Here is a 21,613-nt window from a genome sequence, read left to right as displayed (position 1 = left end):
ATAAATGAGCATGGTTCTTATCCCTATTCGAAAACTAAAATCGTAAGGAATTTGAATTCCAAATAATTAAACTTGTATCAAAACATTTACTATTAAAAATAAAATTGGAGTTATCCTCCTTTACCTAGTAATTACTTTTTACTGTACTGTTCAATTTATATGTATATATATATATATATATATATATATTAATGAATGCAGAATGAATTTATATTTGTACTTAAAAATATGAACTGAAGAGGACTTAAATAGGCGTAGCCTGATGTCCGATCCTTTTGATGTATATAATGTCAATAAAATATTGTTGAAATTGAAAATGAATATACAGGATAAATATAATTCTTGGGATCGATGTGTCCTTCCCCTATGACTTCTTAATTGGCTATACTTTACACCATATTCTTATTAAAATTTTATATGCCTTTTATGCCTATTTAAAAGAGCGGAACAGGTTCCCAAATTCCCCTCGCATTAGCACTGTGTTCAACGTGAGGTTATCTCGTCTCAACTGTTACTACTGTAGATAAGATATGTATTGTTACTAAGTACGTATTATCTATTGAATATTGATAGTGCTATTATATCATTATCCTAGTAATAAGGCTACACAAGTCAATATTATAGATGTGAACGTTCATGACCGACACGTAGTATAAAGGATAACAAGTTAACATATTTTGAATTTCTGATTTTTTAAAGATTTTCAAAACATATATGATATTTAAACATAACTTTAACATTCAGACACACACATTCTCATAAATCGAACTTTTTTCAAATTCAAATTATTCTCACGGGCCATTCAATGTTATCTTTGATACAATATTTTATTATCTTTCTGATAACAAATATATAGATACATGTACTTAAAAAGGTTACATAGAGATACCAGTATACGGTGAGATATATGGTTGGACGTTGATGGAGAAGGATCTCTAGGGGGACGGAGACACAATGAAGAACATTTTGAATCACTTGTTTATTCAAAGTAGCAATATGATAGATAATAAATAGATAAAAATAAATAAATGTGTAAACCTCAAATGGATATCTAACAAAATTGGCACCGGATGAGTCGCCTCTTTCGTTGTGAATATATCATTAATATCACAAACAATACGGACACTGAAGTCATGTAGAACAGGTACATGACCTGAAATGAGAAAAAAGATAGAAAAATGTCATTGATGCAAATAGTCCACTGAACGCTAGAACAAATAACAAATTCTAGTAATATGTTTTTAACATTGTTCACTGTAAATACGTTTTTCTTCAGTTACTATACTATAATTTTACGCCGAATGAATTTATACCGATGTGAAATTCTCATTGAATTTCGAGGCATAACTGTAAATAATTTGTCATATTTATCATTCAAAGATTCGCCTTTGCTGGTTCAAAGATTTGTATGCAAACGTAATTTTCATGGGATTGCACTTAGTATTAAAGGCCCACTACCTTTCCGGAGGAAAATTTAAAGGTTTCTTAAAAACATTAATAACAAAAGAAAATATATATCGATGGCTTAAGATGAGGTTACAACACCAAACATATGCAAGATTTCCTGTCTAATATACGATAACAGTGGAGATTCATTTCGCTGTTTTGCCGTCTGGCGCAGTGATAGTCAACTACCGCGCGGCATTTAGGACGACGGCGGGAAACATAAAACGACCCGCGTTATGAAAATTAACATTTTATTTATTCTAATTAAACAGTTCTGAAGGTGATGATAAGTGTACTAGTAAACGTATAGTTAATAACTTCTGCAACTCTATAAAATTCTTGATCTCGTTTTACATTCCTATTTTAAAATTAAAAGCCGTTTCGGAAAGGTAGTGGCCCTTTAAGTATAGTTTTTATCGTGTTTTACCTAAATTCAATTTAGTTTTGATGCTGTAGTCACATTTCTTGTTTTTAGTGGGAAAGTGTCCTTTGTCCTTTCCGAAGTATAAAATTAAACATACATAGAAGCTTTTACTATTCAGTAAAGTTAAATAAGGTTTACCTCGGTGTCGGTGGTCCAAGGTACTGCTAGTACGGCGCTGTTCATTGGATAACGTGGTACTGAGCTGTGATTGCTTGACAAAGCCACATGGTATCTTGTTCGTCGTGAATTGTGTCTATTAGGCTTCTTCCTGAGACAGAATTCGGGACCATTAGCGAATCCAGGATCAAGGCCTCTCCTATAGATCAAAGACAAAGGAATTTTCTATATAACCCTAGCGCTAAAGGACTGTAATGTATTTCTCCCTATGCACAACAAGTTTGCATTTTGTTGTACTTTATTGGACTCTCTTGTCTCAGATTTTGCTCGTATCTTACAATACCTCTTGCGATTCTTCGGTTATGGTTAAGATATTTATGATATTAGCTTCACGTCTTGTAAATATAATCGGCATTGTACCTGAGCATACGACATCTGTGCTCTTCCAGCCGTCGGGCGGCGTTAAACAAATCGAGCGTGTCCTCCCTCCTACTCCAAAGACGCTCTGCTGCAGCAGACCCACGTGGCCTATTTAAGAAGTAAAACAACAACTCTATATCTCAGAAATGTCTATGATTTGCAATGATTCTATTCTTCATACTGTAAAATATACATGTGTATACTTCTAATCAAATCATGTAGCCGACAAACTACTAACTTGTTTAGTATAATGGTGTGTAAAGATAGTATGATGCGCTATTGAATTATTCACTGTAAACCTTAGAGATCCATTCATTCAATATCATTTTGAGTACAATGTTTATCACCAACCCATAACCAGAGACGCCCTAACTGTAAAACGATTCTCCTGTTGTTCATTGTCTTGCACGAACGACACCAAAGAGACATGCAGACGCACTGCTATCAACCTCTGTACGTCCCCACCTTTACAATGCTAAATCAAAAGCGCTTACTTTAATCAAAAATGGTATAAATGTGAAGGCAAATTTATGGGTATGATAGAATTGTGCCGTGCGATAGACAATGTTAACGTACCAAAGCCACTTCATCAGCATCTCACTTGACATGTACTCTCCCCACATACATATTTCTCCTCCAAGTATGGCTTTGTCATGGGCATAACGACCATTATCTATACAAAAAGAATTTAAAAAAAAAATTATAGCAAGTTGTTGGAAATGGAAACTTATCTCAAAGGTAACACAAATACTTATCAACTATTGCATACCGTTCTTAAAATTACAAGAGTGCATCAAGACGTGTATCACCATTCACAGAACGTTTCGTAATCGATGAACAAATCCATTCAAGTAAGACTGTTAAATTTCGAACTACATGTATATCACGTGAACAGAATAGGAAAGCAGTAAAACCGAAAACGTATCAAATTAGAAAAGGTCAGACTTGCTCTGTGTTACCAAATTGATTCATTCAAGCCGAGATTGGACATTCAATTTGATTCTATTTACAGTTTTGTTTGTTGTACTGTACACGGTAATGATCACACTGGTAGAACTTGTTTGTTTTATACCGTAAGGATCACACTGGTAGAACTTGTTTGTTTTATACCGTAAGGATCACACTGGTAGAACTTGTGCCAGTGGACGCCAGGATCAATTCTGTCTAGGTACCAACAGTACGAGTAAATCACCCGGTACCCGTCCAACAGAACGCGCCGCAGGTACGTGTCTGTCCGCCATACCTGGATGATTGTATCCTTTGGGATCTAGTCAACATTAAAATTAATAAACCAAAAATGGAAATAAGTATTATTCTGCTGGTAGTTTTTGAAGCAATGAACAACTAAAAATGCGACAACAAGAAATGTGTGTTTTTATTAATTTATGTGTGGTTGTATCCATGATTTACAGAGTTGTTGGCCATAAAGATAAATATAAACCAATTAACTGAAGAAGATACTCTACCTCGATATCTTCATGAAGTGCGTCTTCCCACATGATGAACTCCATTTTGTCGTCTCGAACACTTTGTAATTTTTCGAATTCATTTTGCATTCTTCAAATGGACCAACAATAAAAAGACTGTATTAAGGAGTTTCCATCTCAAAGCATGTCAAACGTTTCATCAACATTAAAAATAGCAAATACTTACACAATTCTCTCGATCTAATATTCTTAAAAAATAATGAAACACATAGAAGGAGACAAATAGAGTAACGCATTATCTATTTCGTGTTTGAACGGATACTGAACATTACCATATATACGCAAAGAGTAATGCCTATGATAAGGTCGCAGATCTAATGACTAAAATAACTGATTCTTTAAATACAGCGTTGAAAGCCTACCTTTTGACGAAGTATCGCCAGACATATTTCGGTAACAATCGCTCTTGTTCATCATCTGCCATCATACGCATAGTTCTATTCAATATTCTGTAACGAAATGCAGTATTTATCACTGGCGTGTATGTTATAACACATTGTATCCGTCGATACAAATTGTTCGGGAAAAGAAGGGTTGACAATGGTGAGAGATTAATGCATGTTTTGGTCCCTAACTTTCATCAATTGAACTGGCGTTCGTGAAATTATTCCTAAAAGATACGCTTATGCTGTAGTGTTTCAAATGATTCAGTATATACCTTATATCTATATCTATCAATGTCTTTTCTTCATCGGTATGTTCCGCTTTTATCGATTCAATTCCTTCTTCCAGGTAAAGTCTTCGAAATAGCTCTATAACCCTGGGATTTGACGCCCTTAAAGAGAAATAAATGTGAAAAAATATTGAAATGTAATCCGAAATATTGAAAAATAATATTTGGTATGTTCGTCTATCGGTCCATTTAAACCGATCACAAATAAGAGAGTAATATTTGTGAAACAATTTTACGATAGAAATGGAATAGAAAAACCTTTACGCGTAGTAAATATGCAAATAGATGTTTGAGAGCCAGGAAAAATCAATGAATTCTAAAAGTAACAAAATTAAAAACAGAAATATTACTTGTTTTAATTGTTTGCCATACTAATGGGGGAAAGATGATTAAAATAATGGCTGAGTAGGTTACAGAAAAGCAATATTGTTTTTTAAATACAAATTCACAGAGTGACAGATGGTGACCTACCAGCATTCCTTAAACACCTCATCGTTCCCGAGATGAAGGTATGGGTCTTTAAACAACATTAACACCTCCTTGAAGAACTTAGCCAGGACTCTGAACAGACGCTCATTGGATGGATCCATAGGGCCCAGGTATCCAGGTACAGCCTCAGAATTACCAGGGTAGCACTGAGTCAGTAGGTCGGGGTTAGACAATCCCCAAGAATACGTATGGCCTAATGACAGAAAATGACCCGGCATTGATAACCAAAACCCAATTGTTTGAGGTCTCTCACGAAAATTAATTGGATTACAGTACTCTGGATTACATTACTCTAATTGGATTGCAGTACTCTAACACGGAGGTTTCGACATCCCAAAACTACGTGGGTAAAGTACTATTTAGCGTCGAATAGTCCCATCTTCTGGTATTTATGACGTAACAAAAATTACGTCAAATGACGACGTCATAATCACTGGAAGGCTAAATAGCACTTTACCCACGTAGTTTTGGGATCTCGAAACTCCCGTATTGTATCGCAGTACTCTAATTGGATTACAGCACTCTAATAGGATTACAGTACTCTAATTTGATCACAGTACTCTAATTGGATTACAGTACTCTAATTGGATTACAGTACTCTAATTGGATCACAGTACTCTAATTGGATTACAGTTGTCTAATTGGATTACAGTACTCTAATTGGATTACAGTACTCTAATTGGATTACAGTGTTCTAATTGAAATTACAGTACTCTAATTGGATTACAGTACTCTAATTGGATTACAGTACTCTAATTGGATTACAGTATTCTAATTGAATCACAGTACTCTAATTGGATTACAGTACTCTAATTGGATCACAGTACTCTAATTGGATTACAGTACTCTAATTGGATTACAGTATTCTTATTGGATTACAGTACTCTAATTGGATTACAGTACTCTAATTGGATCACAGTACTCTAATTGGATAACAGTGTTCTAATTGAAATTACAGTACTCTAATTGGATTACAGTACTCTAATTGGATCACAGTACTCTAATTGGATTACAGTACTCTAATTGGATTACAGTACTCTAATTGGATCACAGTACTCTAATTGGATTACAGTACTCTAATTGGATTACATTACTCTAATTGGATTACAGTATTCTAATTTGATCACAGTACTCTAATTGGATTACTTTTCTTACCAGTTGTATGGAGTCACATTAATGACATTAATACACCCATTTGAATTAAACTTCAGATACAACTGGTTTTCATCTACTCACTCTGCTTTTGGTAACTCATTCATTCGTGCATATTTATAAAAAAAGGTATGCTAGAATGACATTTTAACTCTTTTAGTTGTTTACTGTATGCATTCTGTAAATCAATATTTTATGTACATCCAACGATATTCAATGTTAATGTATACGAATGCAGGAGTGTTTAGTGGTACTTACCCGGTGTATCAAACTCCGGTATCACTCGGATCCCTCGAAGTCGTGCGAATTCGATGATATCAGCAACGTCAGTACGAGTGTACACCATGCTCCAATGATAGGCACCCTGAAATAATTATCACCATAGATAAAAAATGAAAACATTTTGTCACATATCCGGGATCTGTGTAAAGAAAATCATATATAACCGTCACCTTTTTGCTGAGATCAGGAAAGGCGTCACTTTGGTAGGGAAATGACTGATCATCTACGATATGCCAGTGTAACACATTCAGCTTGTTCTGGGCCATACCTTCCTGGAAAGTAATGAAAAAGGTCATTTTAACATCTTTTATACCAAGTACAGTGTATTCAAATTTCAAAATCCTGGTTGATATAGGTGTAATTTCCACGCAAAATATTATGTGGTTAGAGACTTTCCCCCAAAACGATTTGCAGTTGTAAATTGATAAAGTGAATAAAACTTATCCTGAACACTTCTTAAAAAGCTGTTTGTAATGTTTTTCATGTCAGACAACTTGGTATGATCAAAATATACGAAAGAACACCCACAGACAAAAATCGATATGGTAAAGGATTCTACATAAAACACCAGCAGGCCCCAAGATCATGAAACATTCTTAAGTCTACAACAGCCTTAACTTTACACGTAGCCAATCACAGATGATGTTTTGATTGGCTAAGCAAAGTATAAGACTGTTTCATGATCCTGGGGCTAGATATAGCCATGACTAGCCCTTGTACAGTTGGCAAACAATGTTCGTTTTGGGTACAATTTACAGATATTCCGTATTTCGTTTAGATGACGGTACCTACTATTACGTCCAGTATGACTGGTTTTGTGATGTAATGTCTTGCTGTATCTAACAGAAACCCTCTATACTGGAACCGTGGGGAGTCTCTTATAGAGGCTTGACGAACGTAAAACTGAGGGAAAACAATTATCATACATTTCATTATAGTTATTTCACAAGAAGAATGCTGCTTGATAATGTCATTTTCAGTTCAGTATTCGTAACAAAACATAATGATATGGTATATCAAAGAATTTAAAATGTTGAATGTTACTTTAATTTCATTTTCTTCCTTCGCAACTAAATTATAATATACAGGATTAAATGTTAGAAAAGAAATTTGTAAAATGATACAGAAATAAGTACATGTCCAGTATTGTTGACAACAAGTTGACTCAGAGTCTCAAGACCTCTGATGACTCCCCAAGCCTCTTTAGCTCCCAATGATATACCAGTGGGATCCACGGTCAGTCGGTCTACAACACAAAGACATACATCCAGTATATACAGAACAACAGTATATGTGACCAATATGTTATTTAGGCTAATTCTGATCTACCAGAGATACTTCCCTTCATTTCACACTGTCAGTACTGATGGAGTGAAACGAACGTAAGGAACTGTGACAAATAAAAAAGAAGGGATCTTAAAGATTTCTGAAGGCAATCAGCAAAAATCTGTATCACAATATTTAACGAAATATGTCATCTGCACTTATTTGATTTTGTATCCATTTAGGGTTTATATTTATTCCGAATTCTTAACGTTAAATCATCTTCTTAGCACATTAATTCACACATATCAAATACAAAGATATGACAAATATGAATTGCATGATTAAGTTTTGACTCTAACACTGATAAATACTTACATGATTCATCTGATGATGCATTAGGGTAGCTGGTACACTTTTCTTTAATCTTTATCTGTACGTAGGGAACTGAAGTCGTGTCAATAAAGTACAGAAGCTTTTCACGAGTCATTTCATCTTTTATTTTCGACTTAACAACGTTGGAAAAATTCTCCTCTGTAACCTCCGTCGAATGTTCAAATATTGTTTTGTTATAACGACGAATAGCGTCATCTATGACGTCACACGAGTGAGACTTGACAATATAGGTGAAGTTGTGCGGATGTATTCTGTACAGATGATTGGTTGAATGGTGGACACGTGGTATTGGCCAAGGCTCGGCTACGGAGGATCGAAGGGAACGGCGAATAGTGACTGGATGTCGAAAACCATCAAAGGCAACTTCATAGCTATCAGGTCCTCTTTGCCAGTTGATGATGTCCTCTAATTTGATTGGACTTGGTGTAACTACATGTACATGAAATTGATAAAAACAGAAGAAATAAAATTTTAATTACAATTTACAAAAGCCGAAGGCTCGACAGTTTTGTCTTTTTTAAGTTTCGCCAAAATACAGCTTATATTTTAAGACACTGGCCATGTATTCTCTATGTAATTAACCGATATATTTACTTGATATAAACAAAAGTAATGTTTTGATAGTTAACATACAAGGGATTAAAATCCATGGAAATAAGAATTTATTAATCATATAGAAAGCATGATATACATCTTATTTATTTCCTTTTGATATGCAATGATTGATTTTTTTCTTTTGAAAATAATTTGTAAAGCTCGTTCTTTCATATAAAACACAAACCATTAACGTCTGACGTCCCTTCTACCTTATCGTTGTCTGTGTAGTGTTCGTCCTCATCGTTATCATCTAACGGCAGACATTGTACAGTGTATATAATGACCGTCAGAAGTAGGAGGGGCACATCTAATTGCATTACCTGAGGAAATGTGATAAATAATTACCATAAATTTATTTCGATTCTTTAAGTGTGCGCTCTCCAGAATGATTTTCTTGAGGTTTTTATTTCCTGGGAGAAATTTTCACAAAAATGGAATTCACAATTTAGTATTTTACGGTAAAACCAAACGATCAGTCAATTCATACATTTGCTTGTATTTTATCATTATCACCATAATGTGCAAATATTGAAAATGACATACTCCAAAATTGTTATGTTGTGTTTTCTTGGTAAAGTATTGCATAGGAAGGGAAGATAACTATGTGTTCTTTGTATTAAAATGTGTATATTTTGTAAGTTACAGAGAAGAATAGAAAATCGTAAAACCAAAAAAAACATTTAAACGTTTTGATTACGAACATTTCATCTGTGTGTTGGTATTTACGATTTAGTACAACAAGAGTGCATTATAGAATAATAGTAATCTTTGCTTACCTGTCTGCCTTCACTATGAATCCTACCTTCAGTGACATACAGTTCAGTAGATGACTGGCAACATGTGTTCTTGTAATTGTCATTGTATCGCATTGAGTTCGCGTTGGTTTAACGTGTATGATCAGACAAAATCCGATATCTGATCAGACTGATAATATATGTAATGAATTTTCAATTTAACTTCATATACCTTAAATTATTTAAGTTTTTATTTTAATATTATTTCTTAACGAATTTTTTATTGTTAGTAATTTAAAATATATAAATCTTAACATTCTATAAATCGAACTACAATATAAGTGTGGTATCCGCATACATGTATATGTTTCCTTATTAAACGTTGGAATGTTACGTATCATTTATGTTAGACAATAGACTTTGTCCTACAATAGGAGATTAATTAGGTATATCGAGACTGCCATGTGATATAGTCACCAGACCGATGAAAAGTACTACACTATTTATCATTGTCTACTTGACTTGACTTTAAAGTCCCATTATGCTTTCACCAAACTTTGCTAAAATATACATTAACATCCCTTATGAAAGGTTCTTCATTTGGTTTTTTTCCAATGAAGATAATTACGCCATAATCAATTAGAGGCTTTAAATATATTTTAAACATATTTTATTGTCATGAAAGTACAAATGGATTAGACACAAGTAATTTCAACTTAAGAAGCCTTCTTCAATCAACATGAAATATTTGCAGGTGATGTCACATACATACAATAGGTATAAATAATAATTGAATTTATCAGAGTATATAATAACAAGATATGTTATATATTATAAAATTATATGTCAAAAAAATTCAAAATCTTCTGCTGGACTTTATAAATGATTGCACAAGTTCAAATACATGACAATTTACTTCCAAAGCCAAGTTTTCATTTCCGTAAAGTAATAAATTTAGATTTAGATCTTTGTCTAATCAGTACATGGGAAATTCCTGCTACTCTGACATGCGATATGCTGCTGATCTGGTTATGTGTTGCCACTATAACACGTTCATATCGTGTGTGGCCACTATAACACACTCATATCTGGCTGTGTGTGGCCACTATAACATTCGTTGGTGGCACACACTCATACACACTCATATCTGGTTGTGTTGGCCACTTGTGGCCACTATAACACACTCATATCTGGTTGTGTTTGGCCACTATAACACACTCATATCTGGTTGTGTTTGGCCACTATAACACACTCATATCTGGTTGTGTTTGGCCACTATAACACACTCATATCTGGTTGTGTTTGGCCACTATAACACACTCATATCTGGTTGTGTTTGGCCACTATAACACACTCATATCTGGTTGTGTTTGGCCACTATAACACACTCATATCTGGTTGTGTTTGGCCACTATAACACACTCATATCTGGTTGTGTTTGGCCACTATAACACACTCATATCTGGTTGTGTTTGGCCACTATAACACACTCATATCTGGTTGTGTTTGGCCACTATAACACACTCATATCTGGTTGTGTTTGGCCACTATAACACACTCATATCTGGTTGTGTTTGGCCACTATAACACACTCATATCTGGTTGTGTTTGGCCATATAACACACTCATATCTGGTTGTGTTTGGCCACTATAACACACTCATATCTGGTTGTGTTTGGCCACTATAACACACTCATATCTGGTTATGTTTGGCCACTATAACACATTCATATCTGGTTATGTGTGGCCACTATAACACATCATATCACTATAACACACTCATATCTGGTTGTGTGTGGCCACTATAACACACTCATATCTGGTTATGTGCACTATAAACACTCTATCTGGTTGGTGTGGCCACTATAACACACTCATATCTGGTTTGTGTGGCCATCTATAACACACTCATACTCTATCTGGTTGTGTGTGGCCACTATAACACACTCATATCTGGTTGTGTATGACCACTATAAACACTATCTACTACAATGTGTTATACATGTATGAATGCCTTAATGATTCCGGTAATATTAATATTAAGGAATCAAGATATGCAACAAAAAAGTCACAAAATGCTTTATTCAATTAAAAAGCATTTTATGCATCTTACTATTGAACAAAAATTGGTAATTTAATTTCAAAATTTAAGGGGACGTCACACGCACGTTCATATCAGTTGAAAGTTTTAATTACGTATATATTTTAATAACGTATTTAAACAATACATAGAGACTATTAACAAGCATAAACTTTGCTGTTCAAAATTATTACCAATATTTACCTTTTTAATTTCACTTCATTCATCCAAAAAATACAATAGTATAATGCGCACGTCATTATCGAACGTTCTTTGCACCCCCCAATCAGTTCATCCGATGACACTTTCATCCGATGACACTTCGTGTGTTTTATTTAAACCCTGACTTCGTTGACTCCATCATTTCTGTTATGATACAGTTGAATTTATTAACAGTTTTCACTCTCACCGATCACTTTTGTACCGTTACATATTTTCTATTTCTTGGATTACAATATGGAATAGCAACAATGGGCTCCATCAACCATCACAATTACACCATGTTTGTAACAGTATGAAAATATTTCGTTTTTTCAAACTCCTTTTTTTCAATTCCAGAGACTATTAAGTTGAAATAGAGCTCAGATATATCCATTGGATGTTTGGATTTTCGAGAACAAAAAACCCTCTCCCCCCCCCCCCCTCTCTCTCTCTCCAGTTTTAATTGATACCAAGTATACATTTGATATTTTATAAGAATATTAACAAGTCATAACCAGGGCATGTATTGTATAATATTTATTTTACTATTTTACACAAATGTATGGTTTATAAATACAATGAAGCCTTCTGTGTACCCAACATATATATCCATGAACACCTATGTGATATTTTGTATGCGTTTGTACTAAACTTAAAAACGTCGTTTTCTTCTACATAACATCAAACAAGTGATGGAAAGAACTCCAACCACAGAAAAAGCAAGACTCGCTAAATGGACCGACTGAAACAAAGAAAACAAAAATATATTTGTACAACAAAATCAGTTCAACATATCAGGGATCAGAGAAGTTGTTTACAGAATAATACTCAAATTTACTTTTGTCACCCTAGGACATCAGGTGCTCAGCCCATCCATTTGTGCAATTATGAATCCCAAATAGGAAACATTGGGGATTATAACATCAGTTAGAGTTTTGGATTTTTAAATATTTAAATATATTTATTATTATTATTTTACTCAAAAGTCGTCATGAAATAACCAAATCAACAATACATTGCTTAAAGTTGTATTACTGCTAATTTCACTGTAACGATATGTAACTTATGATTGAGCTCCCCAAAAGCATATGTCGGCCTATAAGAGAGCCGAAATCTAGGAATCATATATTCCTGGTTTTGAATAAAGCGCCTTCAATCACCGCCATGTTCAGTGACTTGGGGTTTTGTCGGATTCCTAATCGTATCACGTGACTGACGTTCGACACGACCTGCACGTGGTGAGCCAGGTAACTAGCGTAAGCACACATGTGTTTGTTTCCGTTTTCCTTCTGGCCTATATGTGCAAATCATGCTAGCATATGTCCACAGATTGAGTATTTGAAACATCCAATTTACACATTACCGTAAAATGTTGTGTGTATCAAATATTGTAATGTGCGAGCATTATTTTCTTTGTAGATAGAGTCGGATGAGGTCGACCACATATTTTGTTAATGAAAAATTGTTGATATTTTCTCTTGGTTTCACAACTCTCGTTTTACTTCGAGATTGTCGCGACGATGTTCGGAAGAGTTCGGAATGATTCGGCATCTTTCGAGCCTATTTTTCACGTGTACACGTTAAAAAGATTTTTTACTTTTATAATTAAAGATACTTCCAGTGCTGCAACTTTATAAAAAGTGGTAAAATTAGAAAGATTAAACCTCAGGCAGACGGAGTAAAATATGTATAACACTTAAACAGTTTTCACTATGACCAAAAGAGCGAAAGTTATAGACCATACAACTTTAACACTTACTGTGTAATCTCTAATAGCTGAAACGTATATCACGTTTGGGTTACTAGACGATTTCCTTAGCCTTTCGAGAAAGCCTTCGATTTCATTTTGGACGATTTCTAGTGGAGTCTCATGTAATGACGACGTGTCAGGCCTGGTAAAAAGCCCTCTTACACAGTACTCGGGACCATTAGCAAATCCTACGTCGAGACCTCGCCTGGAACAACCATAGCGTATATCTATCATATAGCATGATTGATATGGGGAAATGCTACATGATATACATAATAATTATTGAGAAAGTATAATTTTTTAAATAGAGAGATTCCCAATTAAAGCTCCATCTCTACACCATTTGTAAGCATGAATAAATACATTGATTTCAAAATAACTTTATGTAAGTTACACACTTTGAACAATGACATGTTTGAAAAATATAATTGTCGTAATATGAGCTTAATTTGAGTTATAAAGTAAGTTTGAATGGCTTTTTCATGAAAAATACTTTTCACGTCTTTTACACAAAAAGTGTCAATTTTAGTGAAGATCTAGTGTTTGTCATACCTGAGCATACGACAGCGCTGTTCCGATAGCCTCCTGGAGACGTCCAGCAGGCGTCTGGGCTTCCTGCTACTCCACAACTTCTCAGATACAGCACAGCCACGAGGCCTATCAAATATATACACAGATGAAAAGCAAATGGACCAAATAGTGATCAAGCACAAAATACAATGACAGATAAACCAACAATAATCATCGATGAAACAATTGAAATGAAGTTATTTAATATGAAATGAATTTAAAGCAAGTACCAAACCTTTCAAACTGTCTTTCAACGCATTTTCAAAAATGTAAAGACTGAATTGTGAAAATCGATTGCCGTCAAGACTGCTTATGTATTACTTTATATTGATTTAAATTTGCAGGGTACATATTTCGCGGTTTCGTCAACGGAACATATTGTCATGTTCAATTTCGAAGTAAACACTGATTCTTCTATACATGTATATATATAGTATTAGCACTTATAACAGTAGTGAAATTTAAGATATTTCGCTGGTGTTTTTAATTCGCGAATTTCAAGAAACCGAATACAACGAAGAGACATGCAATTCTCTAGCATCTAAATGCTATGATACATAAATAAATGTCTATCATTACAGGTAATACTCACCATAGCATACTCATCACCATCTCACTACTAATGTATTCACCCCATAGACAAGCCTCGCCACCTAGAATTTCAACCCCTTCCTGGGCCTCAATTTCTATTAATGGAAAAATGATAGGCCATTTTCTTTGTATATGTGAAAGCTTAATTGCATAATAACTAAAACATTTAGAACTGGTCTTTAGTGACAATTTTGATTTTCAGATACAGGGGAATCGTTTGGAATTAATCGTAATCAACAACGGAGGGGGAGGGGTCGAGGATGAGGAGGAAAACGTACCGTTTGGTTCACAGTTGTAAAAGTCCTGCCAATGAACGTATCCGCGGACATGATCCAGGTACCAGCAGGTTGAAAAGATGACGCGGTAACCTTTCCTGATCATGCTTCCTATTTCGTGGATTTTGGACTTCCATATTTGTATAATGGTATCCTTTGGTACCTATTTAAACAATACATTACTAATTCATTTCAAACGTAAAGGTTTACTAGCTCACATTATATCGTTTCTAGGAATCTAGGGATATGGAAATAACTGAGTTATCGATTATTCACTATCATAAAAAAGAAAAAGGAGCCATTAGAATACAATAATCTACTTAATGCACTGCCACTTGATACGATAATTTAAATGGTTTTTTCTAAGGTGTGTGCTTAAGACATTTACCCAGGCATATACTTAAATCAAACTATATTTCCGATAAATAAAAACTGTATAAGCTGTATAAGCGCCTTAATCTTATACTGACCTTCACACCTTGTTGGAGACCATCCTGCCACATTATCACATCTAATCCGACGTTACGCTCACGTGCTATCACATCTAATTTCTCTTTTAATCTGCAAGCAAGCATCATCATCATCATCATTATCATCATCATCATCAGAAGCGAATGCAATAACAACAGCAGTAACATTAAGAAATATGATAATGTAGTTAAAAACTTAAAATATCCTTTCTAATTTTATATTATAATAATACATGTAATAAGAAATATCTATTTATCTTTTGTCTGATTGTCACAGTTACCTGTTGTTAAAGTACTGCCATAGGTAGGACGGGAGAAGTTCTTCCATTTTGATGGTATTGACACCCTTTCCCATCGCCCTGGAAACCGCAATAGGTACAATGGTAGATTGTAAAACATTTAGGACAATACGACTGGTGCTTTAGAGATACCGGAAAAAAATATATTTGTCTAAAATGATTTCGTTTGTCTGTGAAGGCCTTTATGGACAATGGTTATGTTAATGGGTCATTGTCAATGAAATGGGAAAACGTTCGTATCGTTACACATGGAAATGACTTCAATTGAAGAATGAAAGGAGTTTTAAATAAATCTTTAAAAATGCAATTTACATGAAAAACAGTTTTTTCTTTTTACTTTAAAATCTTCAATTAATCCATAACTATTACCTGGTTTTATCTTTTAACATTGTTGACACGTTGTTCTCAATGGATGCTAGAGTTGTGTTTCGTGCTTTACCAACGTTGCCAACATCGGACTGAAGGTTATCTTTGGAGAATAATTTCCGAAAGAGTTCAACAACTTCAGGATTGGACGCCCTTCAACAGGTAAAATAATGACGAAAGTTACTTCTGTTGTGAAAATAAAACAATTACCATGTTAGTTTGACGACGAAAAAAATCGATTGTAGTTATGACCAAGCATAAATGTGACGTTCTCAATAATGTCTCTATCGTCAAAATATTCTACAATAAGAAATTCAAGTTACTATCTATTTACCCCCCTCTCCATTTTCTTGTTCATAGTGAATTTATTGCTTTATTTATTATAATAATTCGGTTTATGCATCTAAATATTTCGTTTCTGGTATTATAGGCAGCAAAGACTTAACTAACATACTCAATTATTTTCATAAACACAGAAAATCACAGCATTATCCTAATTTCCAACGTATCAGTTCCGAAATGTCGCTATTATCAACATAGCATGTGTTATTAGCCTTTGAAATAAACTTAATCAATACCAAAGTGTTGTTTCTTTTATTTACATCTTACTTACCAACATTCGGTATTAACCTCGTCTCCGCCGAGGTGAACAAATCGATCCTTGAACACATTGGTCACTTCTTTGAAGAGTTTGTTTAGGACTTTGAATACATTTTCGTTGGTGGGATCTAGAGGTCCAAAGAATGCTGGTACAGGTTTGTTATTATAGTAACATTGGGTTAGCAGTTGAGGATAGGAAAGGCTCCATGAGTAAGTATGACCTTTAAAACATAAAAGAATATGAAAAAAAATACAATAATGAAATACTAAGGTTTGTATGTGGCTTGGTAGATGTGCAACACCTTATGCAAGTAATTAGGATCTGATAACATAAAATATTTGGCGAGCTTTGATATTGGGCGCAATTGTCCGTGTGCGATGGAAATGACCCAGCCTTTGTTTATGTAAATCTGTTAGATCGTCTGTTTGCTTAATCACTTTACAATATGTTATTGTTTATAAGACAATAGACCTAAGCAACAATGTTGCTATATCCTAGATAAAACAGATGTATATAGCTTACCCGGAACATCAAACTCTGGTATGACGCGGATGCCTCGCAAACGAGCGTACTCAATGACGTCATTGATGTCATCACGACTGTAGACCATATTTGGATGGTATGCTCCCTGAAAAAGATGGCATGTTATGAAGGATAAAATTGTAAAGTAAAATTATCGCAATATAAACATGTTTTCAAAATTATGTGGCATGAAATGTTATAGACTTCTATCATTCTATTTATTTGCATTGGAAACCAAAAAGAATAAAAAATAATGCCAGTGTACAGCAAAAGTATTGCTTGCTTGAACAAGTTAAGAGATACCACTTATCTAATGTATATTTTACACCTTGTTACACATTCCATTTTACCTTTTTACTGAATTCTGGAAATACTTCACTTTTATACGGGAAAGACTGGTCATCTGTCATATGCCAATGTAAAACATTCATCTTGTTCATTGCCATTCCTTCCTGTAGATTAACGCAATATAATTAGAGTGAGTATGTCTAGACAGATTTATTGAATTTATTTCCTATTAATTCATTCTCTGATGTTTTTAAAGTTATTTTTATGGTCCATATTTTGCTCACGTGTCAAACTTGGAATGTTGCTCCCCATCTAGCTATTTCCCTTCCCTTCATTTTATTTGCCTGTAAAAATGTGCTTAATTGGTAACTTAGTAGCATTGCTAGATGTTCCTCAGAAATACAAAAAGTTTGATTCTTGAATATAACTAAGACAATACTAACGCCCTTACCAATACATCAAACAGTACATCCTTCTCTAGGTAATGACGAGCAGAGTCTATCAGAATGCCTCTGTGAGGGAACCGGGGGAAATCTTCTATCGTCGTCTCCTTTATATAGAACTGTAGCAAAATGTGACTTACGATGTTACATTAACTAATTAGAAGAAGAAAAAGGAAGAAAAAGCGTTCCGATATGTCCGTCAATAATTATTTAAAGATAGAAAACGTTTGAAGTAAATGACGTTTTTACATATACATGTTCATAAAGATGTTCGACTTCCGACAAAGCGTCAAAAGATACTTATCATTTGAACAATACTTGGTGTTCAATCATGTACAATCAGTAATTCATTCCATATAGGAGACAGTGCCACGGATATTTTTCGTGACGCAATTAATTATTTCTATTATTTTTATCTTGAAGTAAAATTAGAAGCTAAAACTTTTCAATGGTGGTAATGGTGTAAAGTAAGAAACTTTAGTAACTGAAGAAAACTAAACTCCTCCTAAACTGCTCCTGTTTTTGAGAAGAAATATCATTCGTCAGCGATGGAGCATCTTTAAGATAACTATAGCACTGAAAAACTGCATCATACATTTTGACTCTATAGACGAGCCAGTATTAGATATTATACTGGGAATACCTGACCCCGGTAGTGAGTGACCAGCTGACTGAGTATTATACCTGACCCCGGTAGTGAGTGACCAGCTGACTGAGTGTCTCCAGGCCTCGGACCACGCCCCATTCTTCCTCCGCACTCAACACAATCCCTGTATAGTTTACTATCAGACTGTCTGTAACACAAGGACACATAACAATGTTAACAATATCTAAATTCTTAGATGGATAAATGTTTGAATTGCCTTCTACAAATTTCCGAGTGGATTATCCAGAGGGTTGTCCGACTTAACATTGTTAGATATAGTCAATATTAACGTAACAATATAACAAGTAAATGGAAGGTTGTGAATGTCAAACAAATACATGTTTTACCGGGAGAAATTAATGCTTTCAATGGGAAAAATGAGAATGGTGTCATTTTAGTTGGGGTGCATGGGAATAGAAATGGTCTTAATATAGAAATAAGATAATATGATTGAAACATAACATTGCTGATAACGATGCTGTTGTACTTACAAGATTCGCTCATATTCAACGATGGATAAGGATCGCAGGTGGACACAGATCGTTCTGATGATGTGACGTCACATGTCCTGCGAACCTGGATCGTGAGATTCCGGATATGTTCGGCATTAATATATCCAAGTTCGTCTCTATCATACCGCATTTCTTTATTGACCTCAGATTTCGGCGCGTTTCTAAAGTTTTCCTCAGTTACTTCTATTGAATCCTCAAACATTGTCCTGTTATATCTATCAATGGCTTCCATGATGACGTCATTGGCCAAAGACTTATTAATGTTAATTCTAAAATGATCAGGTTTTAGTATGAACATGGTTTCACGTGTTGTAAAGATTTGGGGTGTTGGCCATGGTTCTCCCTGTGTGGAGCGTAGGGCACGTTTGATATGTGGTCGTGCACTGCCCCACGCAAACTCAACACCAAAGCTTCCTTCGAGCTTTTTCCATTTTATGTAATCTCCATTACCATCATCTGAAATATGATATTGTATGTCATTAGCATGACTTAGTTGGTATACAAGTAGTTAAAGTACTTGAAAAAAACATGGTCATATTACTAAAATGATCCATATATATCAACTAATATCAATTATTGGTATAAAAACCATTTGAAAGAAAATTATTTTTAAATAAATGTTTACATGTATATTTCTTCTCCTCGATGTTTTAATTGGCAAATTGTCAGCTTTAAAACGAAAATGTTCGTTTGTTACATGTTATTAGGTCATGAAAATGATTTTGAAAATAATTATAAAAAAGAAATGTGTATCCCGAATACTGTAATCGGTGTATGAACAATAAACAAATAGAAAATTAAATGAGCTCTTAGATAACATATAAAACTGTATCATTATCTATTCTTTCGAGATAAAAATGATTCACCACTAATTAACGCTGCCCGTCTCTGTTGGTCCTCTGATAGTGCTTTAAGTATGAATCCTTGGTCCGGAACAGGCTTGTGTATAGGACCACACTGGCCAGTACCCAGGAGACACGTGATCAGAAACACGTGTAAAATTAATGACGTCATCGTTCGACACTATAATTTTTAAAAGTAATTAAGAATAAACTTTGGTCCAGAACAGGTTCAGATAGGACCGTACTGAACAGTACTCAGTAATCAGAATCACACTTTAGTTCGATGGGTTGTGTTCTGTTTGTTTCACGTTATATCCCTTGTTACGTGTACAAAATCCTAATCAACACGATTTGAAACACATTCTATCCAGTTAAAACATTTTCATTGTTTCCAACCGAAATGTCACAATGTCCTGCGAATACATACTGTCTCTTTACTGTCCAAGTTTACTCACATTTTACAAACAGTTATTGTTTAAGGTCTGTCCAGAAAACATTGACATAGATATCTAGTTTGACGTTACAGGGCTACCCGAGGCTCACAATATTGTCTATCAATTTAAATGTAGACGTTACTGAGATAGTGTCACCTGAGTTGGCTTGGTGGTCAGTTTCCGGTACGTACATAACAATTATTTTGAGATGGTTCCAGATCTGTTAAAATACCGAAATAAAAAACAATCTACACAGCACAACCTATCATACGTATCGCATTATTAAGTAGCACAAAATGTTGTCCTCATTCTACAATATTGATATTGATATGAACCCCATTCTACTCCAAACGGTTATGGAAAATTACTTTTACAGTTACTTTTCATGTAAAGTGTCCAGAGCTTCCACTATCTTTGATGCATACCCTCATTGGATTTTAATTACATTTTCATCGTAATCGCGTTCAAACATATTCTTGGGAACATATATTCCCGCTTAACCCTATTATAACATGGTAGTAATTTTCTGTGTTATTGAGGAGTGAATGAGTAGTAACCCTACACATCTGTGTATTAGTGCAATAGACAAATATAACAATGCCTTCATTGAACTATGTGTTATCTTATTGACTCATCTGTTCGGTTGTAAAATGACAAAACAAAGTATTTAAATTAAACGGCCAGCAAATCGTTCGTCTGATCCTTCGTAACTCGATTAATGGTTAGGCTAATACACAAGTTAATGGAACTGTATGTGGTTTTCGACAAAGAAGACAATGTCCTACCAACTATCTAACTACGAGTACATGTATATGGGTTCACTATAATACGTATGATGCATCACATAACGCAAGGTAGCGTCATTGAACATTAGAATTGCTCTGGTCCTGATAAAGGGCATTCAACAGCCATGTTTTTTTGTTTTGGCGGTTTATAGACAAGATTTCCGTATCTACTCGAAAATTTGATCCTCCTTCAAATGACCAAATTGAATGCGGTCATATTTTGATGCAAGGGACTTAACTCCCATTAAAATACAATTACGGATTTCAATGCAGAATCACGCGGTTTGCATTTCATAATTTATATTTAATGTCGATATTGACATATGCATAAACAGAATCCATTTGGGAATACCGTATGCTGTTCAGTTACATTTCATATTGATTTTCAAACATGGTAGCTTAGAGTAATATAACATTGTACCCGGTTGAACTTGATTAAATCACTCTATAATTCGCAG

The 21,613-nt window shown here is 34.5% G+C and overlaps 2 protein-coding genes across 3 annotated transcripts; both read right to left on the bottom strand.

The window, feature by feature from the left end:
* Nucleotides 1–964: 964 nt before the first annotated feature.
* Nucleotides 965–9,675, bottom strand: LOC138315606 (beta-hexosaminidase subunit beta-like). Of its 2 annotated transcripts, XM_069256747.1 has the most exons (16): nucleotides 9,523–9,675; nucleotides 8,931–9,066; nucleotides 8,132–8,578; nucleotides 7,627–7,736; nucleotides 7,283–7,393; nucleotides 6,661–6,762; nucleotides 6,467–6,572; nucleotides 5,039–5,249; nucleotides 4,553–4,669; nucleotides 4,257–4,343; nucleotides 3,874–3,964; nucleotides 3,518–3,674; nucleotides 2,984–3,080; nucleotides 2,408–2,515; nucleotides 2,009–2,186; nucleotides 965–1,153 (listed from the first exon to the last, which is right to left on the bottom strand). In XM_069256747.1, exons 1-16 carry the CDS (start codon nucleotides 9,613–9,615, stop codon nucleotides 1,052–1,054), a joined length of 2,253 nt encoding a protein of 750 aa, XP_069112848.1. In that variant the 5' UTR covers nucleotides 9,616–9,675; the 3' UTR covers nucleotides 965–1,051. The 2 variants fall into 2 exon arrangements, 1 of the variants encoding a protein (XP_069112848.1); XR_011207512.1 differs by lacking the exon at nucleotides 965–1,153 and having other exon boundaries at nucleotides 2,156–2,186; nucleotides 3,480–3,674.
* A 2,652-nt stretch (nucleotides 9,676–12,327) lies between these two features.
* On the bottom strand, nucleotides 12,328–20,482 carry LOC138315604 (beta-hexosaminidase subunit alpha-like). Its single transcript, XM_069256746.1, has 15 exons — nucleotides 19,961–20,482; nucleotides 19,074–19,550; nucleotides 18,621–18,730; nucleotides 17,945–18,055; nucleotides 17,556–17,657; nucleotides 17,206–17,311; nucleotides 16,696–16,903; nucleotides 16,086–16,235; nucleotides 15,699–15,776; nucleotides 15,418–15,508; nucleotides 14,951–15,110; nucleotides 14,674–14,767; nucleotides 14,064–14,168; nucleotides 13,521–13,716; nucleotides 12,328–12,503 (listed from the first exon to the last, which is right to left on the bottom strand). The coding sequence occupies exons 1-15, from the start codon at nucleotides 20,106–20,108 to the stop codon at nucleotides 12,414–12,416; spliced, it is 2,226 nt and encodes a 741-aa protein (XP_069112847.1). The 5' UTR covers nucleotides 20,109–20,482; the 3' UTR covers nucleotides 12,328–12,413.
* Nucleotides 20,483–21,613: the final 1,131 nt, after the last annotated feature.

Source organism: Argopecten irradians, chromosome 2 (assembly GCF_041381155.1).
Source record: "Argopecten irradians isolate NY chromosome 2, Ai_NY, whole genome shotgun sequence".
NCBI lineage: Eukaryota > Metazoa > Mollusca > Bivalvia > Pectinida > Pectinidae > Argopecten > Argopecten irradians.
Note: the sequence above shows the minus strand (reverse complement) of the source record. Positions and strands in the feature narration are given on the sequence as shown.

Coding starts and splice junctions, on each gene's coding strand:
- LOC138315604 (XM_069256746.1), bottom strand. CDS start 20,108: ATGACGTCATTAATTTTACACGTGTTTCTGATCACGTGTCTCCTGGGT. Junction 18,731..19,073: donor GTTGAATATGAGCGAATCTT/GTAAGTACAACA, acceptor CTTGTGTTACAG/ACAGTCTGATAGTAAACTAT. Junction 15,509..15,698: donor TGGCAGTACTTTAACAACAG/GTAACTGTGACA, acceptor GCTTGCTTGCAG/ATTAAAAGAGAAATTAGATG.
- LOC138315606 (XM_069256747.1), bottom strand. CDS start 9,615: ATGCGATACAATGACAATTACAAGAACACATGTTGCCAGTCATCTACT. Junction 7,737..8,131: donor TGCATCATCAGATGAATCAT/GTAAGTATTTAT, acceptor TTTGTGTTGTAG/ACCGACTGACCGTGGATCCC. Junction 6,763..7,282: donor CAGTCATACTGGACGTAATA/GTAGGTACCGTC, acceptor ATTACTTTCCAG/GAAGGTATGGCCCAGAACAA.